This window comes from Carcharhinus amblyrhynchos, chromosome 8 (assembly GCF_965287045.1).
Source record: "Carcharhinus amblyrhynchos chromosome 8, sCarAmb.v2.hapA, whole genome shotgun sequence".
Classification (NCBI taxonomy): domain Eukaryota; kingdom Metazoa; phylum Chordata; class Chondrichthyes; order Carcharhiniformes; family Carcharhinidae; genus Carcharhinus; species Carcharhinus amblyrhynchos.
The window spans coordinates 47658968-47676694 of NC_137331.1; the positions used below are offsets into that span (position 1 = coordinate 47658968).

Below are 17727 nucleotides of genomic sequence, written 5' to 3' on the forward strand. Positions count from 1 at the left end.
AATTTCATTGCACTTCATTCTGAACTTCACATTTATCCTCATTCCCAATTATTAGTCGGAATGGTAAATTGAACTTAATTTCATTACATCTTTTTCCTCAAACTTCCTTTGAATTACATCTATATACTTTTCATTCTGTTCCTTTTCCTCTCCTACTTCTCTTTTGCCCTGTCGAGATGAATTCATGTATGCTAAATCATCACATCGTTACTTTTCTTCCTCTGTTCACATCCAAATAGGTCCTCACAGAATTCTTTCTCTATCTTTCTCCTCAGACCAGTTGACTGCTCATCTCTCTTTATTCAGGGTCAGATGGATTCTCATATGTTTGCTTTATCTCTCTTTTTATCATTTCTTTACTGTATCCCTCTCTCTTTCTCTGTCTTTTTCTTCTTCAATACCAGGTGGATTCGCATATCTTTACATTCTCCTTCTCTCTTTCTCATCCTTTCTCTCCTTCAATGCCAGTTAGGTTCTCATATCTCCCTCACTTTCTCCTCTTCAATACCAGATGGATTCTCATATCTTTACTTTCTCCTTCTCCCTTAATCTCTCCTTCAATACCAGATGGATTCTCATATCTTTACTTTCTCCTTCTCCCTTACTCTCTCCTTCAATACCAGGCGGATTCTCACATCTTTACCTTCTCCCTCCCTCTTTCTTTCTCCTCCTCAGTACCAGATGGATTGTCACATCTTTCTCCCTCTCTTTCTTCCTCAGTGCCAGGTGGAGTTATTACTTTGCTGCCTCCAGCAGTGGGTGCTCTCGGCGCCTGCGCTCTCTTTCCCAGCTGAGAAGGGCCTGGAGTCACCTCTCTGTGTCTGGTAAGGAAATTGAGCCTCACGTTTATTTCTCATTTCAGAAATGGGGGGGAAAAAAACAGGAAAACTTTTGCCCGCGCACCCAGGCGCCCGACTGAAACCATAGAACAGACTTTGTTCCACACTTTTGTGACTGTTTCCTGTTTGTAGATTGCGCTGAGTGTTAGGATATTTTAGTTTTAATAACGATCAATGCGGAATTGCTGTGGGCTGGTTTACAAATAAAATTCCTTTAACAATCTGGGGAATAGGAATTTTGGGAGGAAAATAATTTAAAATAAATGTTAGAAGTGCAAAATGCGCCAGTTCTTTTCTCTCAGATTGTTTAGTTTAAAGGAAAAAAATCAGCTTTTAAAAGAAAAAAAAGACAATATTTCTCCATAACAGCTCTCATTGCATTTCTGATGCACTTACACAAAAACAAGAAAAAGTCAGCCGTCTGACAGAATAACTGCGGGTTTGCAGGGGGACGGGTTTACAAATGTGACTTTACAAGTGTTTGTTATTATTTGAAGTTGTTGTTATTTGGGAATCGAGCCACAGTTTCCCCCCTTCAGATGTTTTCATCTAATCTATAAGAGTGCACTCAAAACATTTGCTGCGCTATAAATATTCTGCGCTCCGCCATTTTGACAAATATTCCTCTCCTGTCAAGGTTTTCTTTTTTTAAAAAAAAGAATAAATAAAATAAAAATAAAATCTTTCCCTGTTTTGTCCAGCGCCTGGTTTGGCCTGTTTTTTCTGGGGGGAGAAAGTGAGTGAAGAGGAGTCCTTTCCTGGGCAGGAGGGAAAGGACGCAGCTCGCCTGTGGAAGTCTTGTGGCTTGTGCTGTGAGGAGGAGAAGCTGCTGTTAACTGACTGACTGACTGCTGCTGTGTTCAGCGGAGTTCCCACTTGTTTGCAGGTATTTGATGGAATTTTCCACTTATTGCTGCTTTTATTCATCACCTTGCCCCAGCACTTTTCTCACCACCAGCGGCCCCCCCCCCCCATTTTTTTACTCTGTGTTTGAAGTGGCTATCAATGTCTTTTTGTTTTGTTCTCTCTTTCTCCCCATCTCTCCGCTTCCCCAGTTTTCCTCTTCTGAAGCAGGCGTTAAGATGTTTCATTCAATGACATTTTGTCAGGCTGGCAGTGAAAGATGTTGCTGCATTTTGGACACGCCGGGAGTGGGGAGAAAGGCATCCCTTGGCAGATGTTAACCATGTTTTATTTTTTGCTTCTCCCCCCAACCCCCCCGCTTCTTTTCCCTCACTGAATACGGAAGTAACATGTTGTGGAGGAACGGAAGCACCTTCACATTATGTAGATTAAAGTTGCATTTATTTAGTTTTGTCTCCACCTAGGAAGGGTTTTTTAAAAATTTAATACATTCTTAACGTTCAGCTTGGACAAGTCACTGATCAAGGTGGTGATGAATGGGAGGAATGCAAAATTGACAGTGCTATGGATATAAGAATAGCGGGAGCGACTATTGTTGACTCATGTTTAGCAGGTTGAGTCCATCGTAAATATGGATAGCAGTTGTTAATCGGGCCGATCTGAAAAGAGGGCACAAAACGCAGCCTCACAATTACAATAAAAGATTCACCGCACTGTGTAAAATTATCCAAGACGTGTATGAGTGCTTTTAAAGCAGTCAGCTGGATTATTGGACATCCTAACTGTCAGCCACTACTAAGTGAACAACTTCTTGCCACCAAATATTAACTTAACCTCGTTAGTCATACTGGGCTGAGCACTGCCAGGAAATCTCGGAGCAATATGAATGAACACGTGTTTAAAATTAAAAAAAAAGTGGAAATGCAATCATAAAAGATTTATAAAATATTAATGAACACTAGCTGAACTGATGTATTCGAGACAAACTAACAGTGTGGTGTTTAATGTAAATGAATATCTATTCTGAGGGGAAGTTATTTAATTAATTTTAGGGTATGCAGAAGGACAAGAACAACTTTACGATTTGCAAGGATGAGTTATTGTTTGCTAGGGATTTCCATAGTAACTTCATTGCAGTGTTAATGTAAGCCTACTTGTAACACTAATAAATAAACTTTTATATCAATGTTCCCTTTCCTGTTGTCTCAAATTTTCCATTCAAGTGAAAGCAGTATTTAATAATATTAGTTTTAGCGGCATATGGCAACAAACATATTCGGAGTGTGTTTTTAACTTTTGTTTGCTAAGTGTCTTTAGTTTTGTTATGGAAGGCTAATGAAGTGACTTTTTCATCAGTGATTAAGAACTGAACTGTGCAGTCAACTTCAATTAATTTCTTGAAAATCAGCTGAACAATATCTAGCACCCATTTGAATGAACAGAAGGAAATTCTTTAATTTGATTCTCGTAACAGTGAATTGTCCTCGAGGAGGGATCAGAATGAATTCTGGTGATATGCTAGAGGGCCCTGTAAGAAATCGGAGTGCAGATGGAAGTCTCCCATTACAATCAAATGCCATCTCCACACAAATGATGACAGAAGTTAGCCAACCCCTCAATCTGTCAGGTGGGAGGAATTTTATTTTACCATGCATTGTTCAACCTCAAAAGGGTTAAACAAAACTTGCACAGTGAATACTGAAAATGCATTTTTTTTGCTGTCTGTGGCTCAATAGATTGTGCAATATTGCAAATACATTTAGTAACAGGAGCACTTGCTTTCAATGGTATGTTTGAGGTTTGTTTCCTTTGAAAACTTACTTGTTTGAAGATATAGTTGTGGATGTAAAGATTGCGAACTGTCACAAGGAATTATTGTGACTTGAAACTATCATTCTTTCTTGTGGAATAAATAACTTTTCAATTGCTGCTGTTTCTGAATGGAATATATATAAAAGGCGAAGAACACAAAATTTTTCAGACATAATATAACTGAATTCATAAATTTGTGTTTCCCCAAGGTGCTTTACAACTTGGGTAGGCTAATAAACAAATGAAGTCTAGCTTCAAAGGCAACTGAACTGTGAATTTGGCAAAAGGTATATAATAAATCTTACATTGGGATAATACCGAATGGATTTGTTGATTTGAAATATCAATGAGCTAAAGGAACTGAAGTATTTTTCATAGAAATCAAGTAACCCATTCATTATTTCAGTAAAAATGTGTGGACAATAATTGTACGAAAGTTTTTACCAGAGCTCGCCAAGTTCCTCATTTAGTTAATGTTTTGAACTCTTACATAGTAAGGAAGGGAATAGCTGAGTAAAGATCCTATCCTGAATGTACAACATATTGGTTCAATGTATAACAGCCACTTTCCTTTTCATTGTATTGAAAAATATATACTTGATATTCATAATTGTCTACTTTTTGTCCATAAGAAAAACATTTTTTGCCTTAAGTTAGAAACTAAGCAGATAAAAACGCCATGATTCAGAGCTTACACATGCAATTGGGGCAGCATGGTGGCACGGTGGTTAACATTGCTGCCTCACAGCTCAAAGAACATGGATTAGATTCCCGGCTTAGGTCAGTGTCTGTGCAGAGTCTGCACGTTCTCCCCATGTCTGCATGGTCTTTTTCTGGGTGCTCGGGTTTCCTCTCAGTCTGAAAGACATGCTGCTTAGGTACATTGATCATGCTAAATTCTCCGTCAGTGTACCTGAACAGGCGCTGAACTGTGGAGACTAGGAGATTTTCACAGTAACTTCATTGCAGTGTTACTGTAAGCCTACTTGTGACAATAATTAAACTTTAAACTTTCATTAAAAATAACTTTGTGATTCTTAGGAGTATAAAGAAGGAAAAGTTGTTGCCGCTGTGGTGATTGTGGGTTCAAGCCCCACTTTGAAGTCATGAGCACAGAAGAGATACTAAGCCACCTGCCGCCTTGTACTATTTCAAAGAAAAGCAGGGAAGCTCTTCTCTGTTTCCTGACCAATATTTATCCCTCAATCAACACCACTGAAAACAGATTGTGTGTTCATTATGTCATTGTTGTTTGCATGACTTTAATGTATGCAGATTGGGTGCTGTATTTCCTACATCGCTTCACCTGCAAATTTTATTGGTTTCAAAGTGGTTTGGGACAGTGTGAGGTGGTGAAAGGCACTACACAAATGTGTTTTTTTCTTTTTCTATTGTAAATATTTTATTAACTGTTTTTTACGCTCAACACCTCTGACTTGTATATATTAAATAACTAATGCAGCAGTGTTCAAACAAAGAAATGATAACATGGAGCGACATGTAAGATGAACAGTTTACCATTCCAATTGATAGTACTGTTGTAAACTCCTAATTAACAACACTGGTTGCTGTTATTTGAGATGTCAGGCACCACCAACGTAGGCACTATTCAGATTTGTGTCCAAGAGCGGCTAAGTTTTTGCTATAAACGCCAGGAGGCACTGTTGTTAGAAGCAAAGCTTGCCAAGAGTCATGGCCCATTCATTATTTCAATAATGCCTGGCTGAAATGCTTTTCTATTCTGCTATTTCACTGTTGCTTGACTATGTACTTTTTCCAGGTCATGAGGGAATGATATTGTTACTGAAGAAAATAGTCATAGGTGGATTCCAAAGCAACTTCCCCATATAAACTGAGCTATGAGAGACAACACCATGTACAGATTAGAACTTGTACTAGGCCATAATTCAGTTGCATACTTTTTACCTTTCAAGCTCTGAAGTTGTTTCAAAAGTCTAGATGTTAAGTCCAATATCTTCAATGCCTATATCAGGATTGGTTTGATAAAAATGTGTCTGGCAGAATGTCCAAACTCAAAGCAAAATAAACTGGTTGACCAGCAAGTAAACTCTAAGATACCAAGGTGCATCCATGATATGGAGAACATGTGGTGAGTAGACAAGACAAAGGAAATTCAAAATCTTGTTAACGCAAATATGTCTGTGGCTTTTTTGCTGCCACAAAGATCATTTGTGGTCAGGTAGTCAAGCACCAGCTTCTCTGAGGCCAAAGGATGGGGGAGAACTGATCAAGGAAAGGGAAACTGTTACTGCCCAATGGAGGAAGCATTTTGAAGACCTTTTCAATTAACAATCAATTGCTGATGAGAGTTCATCCTGTAGCACCCATTTAGAGATGAGCATAGAACTCTGCCGATGCCTATGGAGGTGATGAAAGCCAACACACAAGAAAGAAGAAAATAAAGCATCAGGAGGTGATAGAAACCCTACTGAGATGTTTTGAGCACGGAGGAGAGGAACTAAGATTACAGCTCCAGGCCCTTGGTCTACAGATGTGGAATGAAGAGGAAGTCCCAAATGATCTCAAGGCTGCCATGATTGTGCCAATCTTCAGGGCAGAAATGTAATTGTGGAAATTCGAGGAATCTGCTTTCCATTCTGTTAGGAAAACAAAGGTAGTTTTAAGAGATTATTTATATTTGTATTGATAAGCATTAGAAATTGGGTATAGTTAATGTTAAGTGGGTTTAATTTAATGCCTCAGTGCCTGGATGGGTAAAACCGCAAGTTAGAATCATGTTGGATAAAGCTGTTTGTTTGTGTGAGGGTTGGTTAAGTTCCAGCAGTGTTTCTATAGCGTTTGGAGTGGGCTACAGCATGAAGTATAATTCTAGTGTCTGGGATGCTGCTTAACAGGAGACCACCTTCCAGAAGAAAGGTGTTCTCAGTTTTAACTAGAAGTTAAAACAACTACAGACAGGACACGCTGAGCTGCAAAGATGCAAGCCTCTTAAGGAACAAGATATAATTCAGATAACCAGAGAAAGGGGATGCAAAGCATGTTCAAGATGACTGAAGTTAAATGAACTGAGACCAAGGTATTGTTCAGAAGAATTCAAGAAAGAGTAAACAAAGTGTTTGCAGTTAAATAGACAATGTCATAACTAGATTTAAAATGGGACATCACACTTCAAAGGGAGATGAAATATTTGATGTCATTTTAATAAGTGTCTGGCACTGATAGTTAAAGCAATTACGAACTGTTTGGTTGGCGGTCAAAAATCCTAAAGGTGTAAAATCCTGGACTGGATTTGCTGTTAAAGATGAAGCGGAAGCATTGGTTAAAAGTGTTGGGCCTAGTCTGGATTTTGGAATGCAAACCACTCATTTTTATAAACATTATTATAAGGGAAGATTTTAAAACTTGTTTTTGGGAATGGAATTGGACACTCTCATGTAACAATCGTAGAATCACAGAATCCGTAGAGTGCAGACGGAGGCCATAAAGTCCATAGAGCCTGCACCGACAACAACCCCACCCAGGCTGTATACCCTGTAACCCCACATATTTACTCTGCTAGTCCCCCTGACATTTGGGGGAAATTTTACATAGCCAATCAACCTAAGCTGCACATCTTTGGATTGATCATCTACGGGATTCTGCGGAGAAAACCACAGACACTAACTTGGGTTCAGAGGGGCATGTGCATTTGACCAAGGCATCATATGTGTGTGCGTGTGTGCGAAAGGGACCTTATATGTTAATAATCATTGTAATTTATGATGTATGCTGAAATCTGTGTTAATCTTAAAATCTGTATGTAATTGTTAAATTATGGGGGAGTAAAGGAGTATTGTGTAATAATGCAACTTTTTATGTTTAACATTTTGTTTATTGTTAAATTTGTCCTCTGACAAATTTTATATTTTATTTGAGTCAGGTTTCCATCTGGGGATCTTCCCTTCCAGTTCTAACATGAACTGGGATTGTAACAATTGCAAGAAGGACCATTATAAGAACTCTCCTGAATTGAATTATTGCACTAGCTGAAGAGCTACTCCCCAATCTTGATGTGGGTTTAGGTCATCACGGGGTAGAAGTGACATAATTTCTACAGCTCAGCAACTAGAAGAAAAAATATTGCACACATCAACCCCTCTGCATAGCATTCTTTGACTTTACAAAGGCTTCTGACTCTAAATCATATGGCACTCTGGAAGATTCCACTGTAGTATAGATGACCTCCAAATTCTGTTACCATCCTTCACCTGCTTCATGATGACATGAGAGTAGAATGGTAAGTGATAAAAAAACAGCCTCCCATCCACTGACTCTGTCTCCACTTCCCTCTGCCTCGGAAAAGCAGCCAGCATGATCAAGGACCCCACGTACCCTGGACATACTTTCTTCCATCTTCTGTCAGGAAAAAGATACAAAAGTCTGAGATCGCATACCAACCAACTCAAAAACAGCCTCTTCCCTGCTGCAATCAGACTTTTGAATGGACCTATCACACATTAAGTTGATCTTTCTCTACACCCTAGCTATGATTGTAACATTACATTTTGCACTGTCTCCTTGTCTTTCCCTATGTACTGTATGCTTTGTTGGTATAGCGTGCAAGAAACAATACTTTTCATATACTAATACATGTGACAATAAATCGAATCAAGTGATCCAATAAAGACCATTTTGAGCTTAAGGCAGGAATCAAAGATTGTATGATTGTTCCAACTCTTTTGTTTTCTATCTTCCTTGCTGCCATGCTCCATCTGACTGGAGACAAACTTTTGATGGAATGCCACTTATTTATTGAATGGACGGTACACAGTTCAACCTCAGACAACTCCAGTCAAGAAATAAAGACCACCCTGATCTCAATCATCAAGCTCCAATAGACAAATAATGCTGCAGTGAATGCTGTGCCCAAAATGGATCTCCACATAATCATTAGTGTGTTCACTGAGGCGTATGCAAAGATGGGACTTACACTCAACATCAGAAGACCAAAGTCTGCCATCAGCAAGCGCTAAATGCATAGTCTGCAACCCCATTGATTAGAATTCAAAATGTGTGCCAGGAAAGTTTGGAAGAATTCCAGTACCTTGAAGTTATCTTTCACAGAAGGCTGGCATTGACAAAGAAATCCAGCATTACTTGAAATCTGCTAGTGCTGCCTTTGACTACTTGAGGAAGTGAGTTGCTGAAGGTTACTATATCAAAACTGAAACCAAGCTGATGGTCTAGATGTTGAAGTCGTATGGGATCAGAGGTGAGCTGGCGTGGTGGATATAAAACTGGCTCGGTGGTTGTGATGTCTTCCTTACTGTATGGGGCTGAATCATGGACAGTGTATAGGAGGCATCTCAAAGCTCTGGAGTCAAAAAACAAAGAACAAAGAAAATTACATCACAGGAACAAGTCCTTTGGCCCTCCAAGCCTGCACCGACCATGCTATCTCAACTGGGATCTTGGGTTCATGTCGCACTATCTGTAACCCCCATTACTTGCCTGGACTTGTAAAATCTCATTAACTGTCCTGTCTGGAGACAGTACACATCTCTCTAACCTATGCTAATGCTATCTCCACTCATGTTGCCTCCATCTTTAAGACTTGAATAGCAGGTTAGCTGTAAAGACTTGCATTCTAATCAGTACTCTGTAAACTGTGTGTGACTTTATATGCCGTTCTCTGATCAGAACCTTCCACACACCTGACGAAGGAACACCGTTTCCGAAAGCTTGTGGGATTACTATCAAATAAACTGGTTGGACTTTAACCTGGTGTTGAGACTTTTTACTGTGACCTCTCCTGTAGCCAGTGAGGATACAACAATTTCTCTCAAGGCCCCAGCAATTTCCCCCCTTGCCTCTCTCAGTATTCTGGGGCCTATCCCATCAGGCTGTGGGGACTTGTCTAACTTAATGTTTCTCAAGAACCCCAGTACCTCCTTTTTGATCTCAACATGACACAAACTATCTGCACATCTTTTCCCAGACTCATCATCCACCAAGTCCTTCTCTTTGGTGAATATTGATGCAATGTCCTCATTTAATACCTCGCCCATTTCCTCTGGCTCCACGCATAGATTCTCTCTCGTGTCCTTGAGTGGGCCAACCCTCTCCCTGGCTACCATCTTGCTCTTTATATATAAAAAGCTTTGGGATTTTCCTTAATCCAGCTGGCCAATGCTTTTTCATGACCCCTTTTAGCCCTTCTTACTCCTTGCTTAAGTTTCTTTCTACTTTCCTTGTATTCCACACTTGCTTCATGTGTTCCCAGCCTCCTAGCTTTGACAAATGTTTTCTTTTTCTCTTTGACAAGGCTCACAATATCTCTTGTTATCCAAAGTTCCCAAAATTTGCCATACTTATCCTTCATCCTTACAGGAATGTGCTGGTTCTGAATCCCTATCAACTTACATTTGAAAGCCTCTCACGTGCCAGACATCAGGCACGTGAGAGGCATCATGTCTGATGTCTGGTGCCTCCTATACATGTGGCATCAGACATGTCCTCAAACATCTGCCTCCAATCTACATTCTTCAGTTTCTGCCTAATATTGTTGTAATTAGCCTTCCCCCAATTTAGCATCTTAACTTGAGGACTACACTTTATCTTTATCCACCAATACCTCGAATCTTACTGAATTGTGGTCACTGTTCCCAAACTGACCACCTGGCCGGGCTCATCCCCCAATACCAGGTCCAGTATGGCCCCTTCCCTTGTTGGACTATCGACACATATTTCAGGAAGCCCTCCTGGATGCTTCTTACAAACTCTGCCCCATCCATGCCCCTACCACCAACTGAGTCCCAGTCAATATAGGGGAAATTAAAATCTCCCACAATAACAACCCTGTTACCTTTACACATTGCCAGAATCTACCTACATATCTGTTCCTCAATCTCCTGTTGGCAGTTGGGTGGCCTATAGTAAACCCCCAACATTGTGACTACACCTTTCCTATTCCTGAGCTCTACCCATATTGCCTTGCAGTATGAGCCCTCCGAGGTGTCCGCTCGCAGTACAGTTGTGATACTCTCCTTAACCAGTAGTGCAACGCCCCCACCCCTTTTTACATTCCCTCTATCCCGCCTGAAACATCTGTATCCTGGAATGTTAAGTTGCCAATCCTTAAACCTCTGTAATGGTAACAACAACACAGTTCCTAGTACTAATTCAAGCTCTAACCTGTTATACTTCTCGCATTGAAACAAATGCCCTTTAGTTCACCATATCCTCTCTGATTAGCAATCCCACTCTGCCTGCTGTTTCTCGGAGTCTAACTGGCCTTACTCTCTGGTTCCCCTTCAGCTAATTCATCTTTGCTTTGGTTCCCACCCCTCCCCTCCCCCGCCAAACTAGTTTAAATCCTCCCATGTGACACTAGCAAACCATCTGCCACAGTCAGTGAACAACACTGCCTGCAGAAGATCTTGCATGTTACATTGGAGGACAGGTGACCAACATCAATATCCTTTGATAAACATGCACCACTAGTGTCCAGGCTATTACCCTCTGTTATTGAATAGGTCATATAGCTCAGATGTCAAATACCAGGCTCCCAAAACAGGTGGTCTTCTCCCATCTTGGTCAGAGCAGATGCACCAAAACTTGGCAGAAGAAGCACTTCAAGGTTGTGCTGAAAGCCAAGATGAAGAAATGCAACATTGATATCAATTCCTGGGAGACTGTTGCTTCAAATCAAACCAGGTGGCAGGAGAGACTGTGAGAATGATCCCAGGATTTTGAGACTCAACAATGTTTGGAGCTGGATCATGGACAATTTGGGCAGTACAGTGGTTAACACTACTGCCTCACAGCACTAGGGACTTAGGTTGGGTCACTATCTGTGCGGAGTTTGCACATTCTTTCTGTGTCTGCGTGAGTTTCCTCCCACAGTCCAAAGATGTGAGGGTTAGGTGGATTAGCCATGCTCAAATTGCCCCTTAGTGTCAGGGGGACTAGTTAGGGTAAATACATAGAGTTACAGGCACAGAGCCTGGGTGTAATTGTGGTTGGTGCAACTCAATGAACTAAATGGCCTCTTCTTCTGCACTGTAGGATTCTATGAATGGCAAAATGAAAAGGAAAGGTGACAGTGGTGGAGAGAACACAACCAGACACTCTACATGAGGATAAATGCCCTATGTGCTGTAAGGTTTGCTGTTTCTGAACCAGCCTCATCAGCCATCTTCGGATACTTAGAATACAGTCAATTCTCACTCACAAGGAATAGCTAATAGTTCACTTTTAATCCATAGTTTAAAGGGCTAGAAGGTTGTGTATATTGAAGGTTCATGGTGGGAGATATAGGAGGGATGTCTGAGGTAGATTCTTTACTCAGAGGGTGGTTGGGATGTGGAATTGACTGCCTGCTGTGATAGTGGAGTCAAACACTTTAGGAACTTTCATGCGGTTATTGGATAGGCACATGGAGCACACCAGAAATATAAGGAGTGGGATAGATTGATCTTGGGATTGAACATAGCTTGGCACAACATCGAGGGCCGAAGGACCTGTACTGTGCTGTACTGTTCTGTGTTCTAAATTGGCATAAATTGAAATCCTTTCACAATGCAACAGAAGCAAATCTGTAAATGCTTAAAAGCTTGTGTGCAAATCAGTTGAAAATTAAGATGTTAACCCATACATTTGTTATTTTGTGTTAATGGAAAATCTCTTTGTACCTAAGTAAAAGTTTTCTGCATAATTTTTAGACATGTTTAAGCAATTAACGTAACATATCTGTAACAATGTAATGCTTCCTGTGAGGATTCCATCCCATTCTCCCAGTTTCTCTGCCTCTGTCACATCTGTTCTGGTTCAAAGGACCACCTTTGAAAATGGCGCCTTTGACATCTCTGCCTTTTTTCCTTAATCAGGCTCTCCACCTTCCTGTGATTGACAGGGCGTGCAACTAGGTTTGGCCCATTTCCCATGTCTCTGCCCTCGCCTCTTCCCTCCCAGTACCATGATAGGGCCTCCCTGCCTTACCCTCACTTTCCACCCACCAGCCTCTGCATTCAAAGAATTATCCTCGGTTATTTCAGTCAATTCTAGCATGAGGCCACCATGAAATGCATCTTCCCCTCACTTTCCCTGTCAGTATTCTGCAAGGACCACTCCCTCCGTGCGCCCGAACAGGCGCCGGAGTGTGGTGACTAGTGGATTTTTGCAGTAACTTCATTGCAGTGTTAATGTAAGCCTACTTGTGACACTAATAAACTCTAAAAACTTTAAACATGTTACATCCCTCAACATTTGAGTTCAACAACTTTGGACTGTGATCTTCCTCCTCTATCTTTACCTTTTATTAAAATATCCCAAACATTTTTTTGTTTCTAGGCAAAAACCTGCCATCTCCACTGAACCATCAGTCACTTGTTCTCAAATTTTGCGACATCTTTGTTGCAATCTCTCCTAGCTGCCGCTAATCACTATTTCACCTATTCTACCTATTTCAACTATTCACCTATTTCACCTCCACTTATACAGTATATGATCCAACACATTTCTCCCTTTGTTTTAAGCTCTGAGTAAGAGCTGTACAGACTTTTCTCTCCCTACAGATTCCAGCATCCACAGTATTTTGCTTTTGTTACGATGTAATTATGTTTGTGTCATTGTGAAATGCGAACAGAGAGTCAAACAAAAAATCCTAGCTTTCAGAAAAATATTTTATTCCTGGGCTGTGAGTATCACGGCCAAGGCCAGCATTCGTTTCTTGCAAGACTTGTTTTTTAACTGTGCTCTGTTTTAATGCAATAAAATTGGGACAATCACAAAGAGCAGATGCTTTAAGGTATTTTTCTTTACTTGTTTTTTTTTGGAAAAGACCTTTTCCCTTCCTTTTTATTTTTTAGATCCTTTCATATCCAAGAATTTGAAATTGTCTAAGTGTTTTTCTGAAACCATTTTTTTCCTTTTCCAGTCATGTCTTTTACTTCTCTGACCATAACCTTCACAGGGAATTGGTCTATGGACAACTGGCTGCAGTTGCATTCCCTCATGGTCATTCTTCATGTGTGACTGTGAATATCGATTTGTGTCAGTCGGTTATGAATGCAGATGTATTGAATGCAGATGAAGATGATACTCTCATCGTAAGTCCATGCACTTGAGTCATGAATTTTCAACTTGGTCAAAGTGAGCTCCAACCTATCTCCCCTTCCCCAGTTTAGGGACGTGGGGGAATGATAGTGGCATTTTCCAGACACTCCATCTGAAATTAGTTGAATTACCGCTGAGAACAGGTCTCGTGTGAGCGCTCGAGAAAGCTGGTATTAAGGGAAACTTATTTGAGGCAGTGATATCAAGGAAGCTCACATATTTTCAACACATGATTTGAACAGGAGGGGAGTGCTTGGGGGACAAAGAGGGAATGTAAGGCAAAACACCTGGAAAACGTGCACAAGGAGGATCCAAGATGGTTTGTAGGATAATATCAGGATGTGGACTAAATTCTTTATGGGAAAAACACTGAGGGCAACTGAAATGAGTGCAGAAAGATTGTTCACGATGCAGCCAGTCCTCGGAACGAGGACAGATAGAAGACAAGACGGAAAAGACATTGGTCTGAAAGAAGCAGCTTCAAAAACACATAAAAAGCCATTGGATATCCAAAAGAATGGGCTTGCTCTTGACTGAGCACTAGCTGACATTCTATTCCTGATTTTCCTCTGCCCTGAGGAAGTACTTCATTTCTGCTTAGCAGAGTCTCTGGTGGTCTGAATTAAATCAGGAACTGACATATTGGAACTGCAGAGCGATCCTACAGCTTTTCTTCTTTGTTCAACCTAGCTAAATGTCTTCTTGATTAGAAAGCTGTGTTTTAAATGCCATATTTAATATTTCCTACTTTGTACAACTGTCAGAAGTAGTTTTATTTTGTTTTATTTTGTAATCATCAGTCCTCCTGGATGCTATCATTTATAATACTTAGAAGGAAAAGCAGAGAACAAGGCAAGGATTTTTGTGTAATGTGCTGCCCCATCTTCCCCTCAATGTTTTAAAAATCAAAATGCTTCGCACTATGTTGAGAGTTTGCTGCATTTTCTCCTTTATGGACAGCAATCATTTGATGCATGCATTACTTTTTTAACTTGCCACAATAATGCAGGTTGTGATTGGCCCGTGTACCTCATGAAGTGATTTTAATGGCAGCAGGTATTCACATAGACTGAAGGCACTGATATGGCAGTACTTCAGCATCAAGAAAACATGAGCAACTCCGGAACGATCAATAAAATGCTTACTTTTGTTGTGGTGATTTTTATAGCAGCAGTGATCTTGCGTAACGATCTTGTAAGATCCATCTCTTACTTTACAAATGCATGTGCTGGTGATGTCAGTGCTTCAGTGTTGCCAGGGCATTAGTTAACCCCTTTGTACGTTTGCCCAGGCAGTAATCATTCTTCATATTTTGAAGGCTGCAGATTGTGTGTTGTGAGCTTTCTTTTGCTGTTTGTTCTTAGATTCTGAATTTCCATTACAGATACTAAAATGGCTACCAACTTTTGTCACTGATCAATGATTATGCTTGATGAAGAAGAATCCTGCAGCATCTTTTAAAACCATTCATTGTGCGTAAAGATATACAAAAAAATGGAAATATTCAAATGCATAGAAAGTCATCTATGCATTTAAATAGGCACTATCTGAGAGAGCGGCAGGTAGCAGGTGTTCTGATGACTGGTCCCACCTAGAATTCTGAGCATTCTCCTCCTCTCACAGGTTTTCCTGTTTTCATGTGATTTCTGATATGATTTCTAACATTTTTAAAAATCTCATCATGTGGCTCCCTCAGCAACAGTAGCAACGACAACTTGTATTTTATGTAATGCCTTGAATATTGCTGCACAGCCTGAGGATCACGATTAAATGTGAACGAGAGCCACATGAAGAGATATTCGAGGAGACGATCCAAAGCTTTGTTGAAGAACTAGGTTTTAAGAAAGATCTTAAAGGAGGATGATACAGGGGTTGCTTTGGAAGGGAATTCCGGAACTTTGGGCCTTGGTAGCTGAAAGTACAGCCACCAGTAGTGCAGTGGCTATGCTCAAGAGGCCAGAATTGGAGGAGTGCTGATACCTGAGGGTTGTGGAATTGAGGAATCACAGATAGAGAGGGACGAGGTCATGGTGGCAGAGAGGGAGAGATGTGGTCACGGCAGCGGGGAGGGAGGGATACGGTTACGGATGCGGGGAGGGAGGGACACGGTTACGGCTGCAGGGAGGGAGAGGGGGACGTGCTCACGGCTGAGGGGGAGGAAGGGATGTGCTTGCTGTTGCATGGAGGGTGGGACAGGCTAGTAGCAATATGAAAGTGTGAATGAGGATTTTAAAATCAAGTTGGTAGTTTATACAGAGCCAATTGAGATCGGTGAGAATGGGTGATGGGTAATTGAGATCTGTTAGCACAGGCCGAAGAGTTTTACATAATCTTGAGTTTGTGGAGGTTAGAATTTAGGAAGCTGGTCATGTGTGCATTGGAATGGTAAAGACTAATGGTAACAAGAGTATTGATAAGGGTTACTGCAGCAGGTGAGTTGCGGCAGGGTGGAGCCAGTAGTGTCACAGAGGTGGAAATAGGAAATGCTGTGAACATGCGATCAGAAGCTCTTCCTGTGGGTCAGATTGACAGCAAGGTTGTGAACAGTTTGGTTCAGCCTCTGACATTTGTCAGGGAAGAGGATAGGATAGTGAGCAGGGAATGACATCTTTGGTACAGACCAAAGACAATGGCTTCTGTCTTCCTAATTCTTTAGGTGAAATTTCAAGCAGAGAGCGGGTTTGCACCGGAATAGAGAGGACCCTTACAATATTGACTAACACAATTATGAGAAAAGAGGTTGAGTGGTCAGTGAATTAATGGAAATAGGACTAAGGGAACATGAGGTGGTTCTCATATACAAGATGAGCTCCGAGGGCATGAATGGAGATGCGGATAAACTGGAGAAAGATACAGATTTAGGGCTGCAGGAGGGGAGTAGCTTGGAGAACATTTCAGTGAAGAGGGTGGTATAGTGGTAATGTCATTGCATTTGCAATCCAGAAGCCCAGGCTCCTCCTGTGGGGACACAGGTTCAAATCCCACCAAGACACCTGGTGGACTTTGAATTAGACCATAAGATGTTGGAGCAGAAGTAGGCCATTCGGCCCATCGAGTCTGTTCTGCCATTCAGTGACATCATGACTGCTCTGATATGATACTCCTCAACTCTGCTTCCCTGCTTTATCCTCATAACCCTTAATTTATTTACTGATTAAAAAGCTACCTCTGAGCCTTGAACGTATTTAATGACCTAGTCTCTACAGCCCTCTGCAGTAAAGAATTCCACAGATTTCACTACTGTCTGAGAAGAAATTCCTCCTTGTCTCTGTCTGAAGTTAAATTAATGTTACCATTACTGAGACTATCATCAATTGTCATAAAAATCCATGATTCACTAAAATCCTTTAGGAAAGGAAATTTGCCATCCGTACCTGGTTTGGTCTACATGTGATTCCAGACTCACAGCAATGTGGTTAATTCTTATCTGCACTCTGAAATGGCCTAACCAGCAACTTAACTCAAGGGCAGTTGGGGGATGGGCAATAAATGCTGGCCTTGCCAACAATGCCCACATTGCATGAAAGAATTTAAAAAAAAGGTCCAGTGGGCTATGAGAAATAAAGGAAATGATGTCTGGTGGTCTCACTCCTAAGAGACAAAGAATAATCTGTAATGAAAACAAAACAATGCTGGGAATACTCAACAAGTCAGGCAGCACTTCATCTGCCTGACTAGTTACCCCCTGAAACCCTACGCTGACCACCTCTATGAAGTCTCTGACATATCCTTGTGGCCTCCCATTCCCCCTTACCTGCTTCCCAGCAACTGCCTTCTCTGGATCGTAATGAACTTTCAATCAGGCTTATTTTTGGGGGAGGAGAGAACTGTGGAGTTAAAACACTATGGCATGCACCAGAACCCCCAAACGTTAGATTCCCCATGCCCCTGATGTATTCATTATAGATTGCTTACATTGTTAAGGTAAATTGGCAAAGGAAGTTTTTGGGCAGACGGTGGCAAATGATAATCACTAGCAATCCAGAAGCTCAGACTAAAGCTCTGAGGACATAGGTTCATATCTCAATAAATGCCCCTTTAAGGGGCTGGTTAATTTGATTAATTACCGAGAGACTGCTGGGGTATGGGGTAAATAGGTTGGAAGTAGAAAATGTCCTGTGTCATACTCCACCAA

The 17727-nt window shown here is 41.0% G+C and overlaps 1 protein-coding gene across 1 annotated transcript in view; it reads left to right on the forward strand.

Moving 5' to 3' along the window:
- The first annotated feature begins 736 nt into the window (after positions 1 to 736).
- LOC145346986 (lethal(3)malignant brain tumor-like protein 4) overlaps positions 737 to 17727 on the forward strand; it is a 329699-nt gene continuing 312708 nt past the window's right edge. The window contains exons 1-3 of the mRNA XM_080194871.1: positions 737 to 824; positions 1541 to 1725; positions 3178 to 3330. Of these exons, the coding sequence (XP_080050997.1) occupies positions 3204 to 3330 (127 nt within the window). The 5' untranslated portion in view covers positions 737 to 824; positions 1541 to 1725; positions 3178 to 3203. The remainder of the gene's footprint in view (positions 825 to 1540; positions 1726 to 3177; positions 3331 to 17727) is intronic.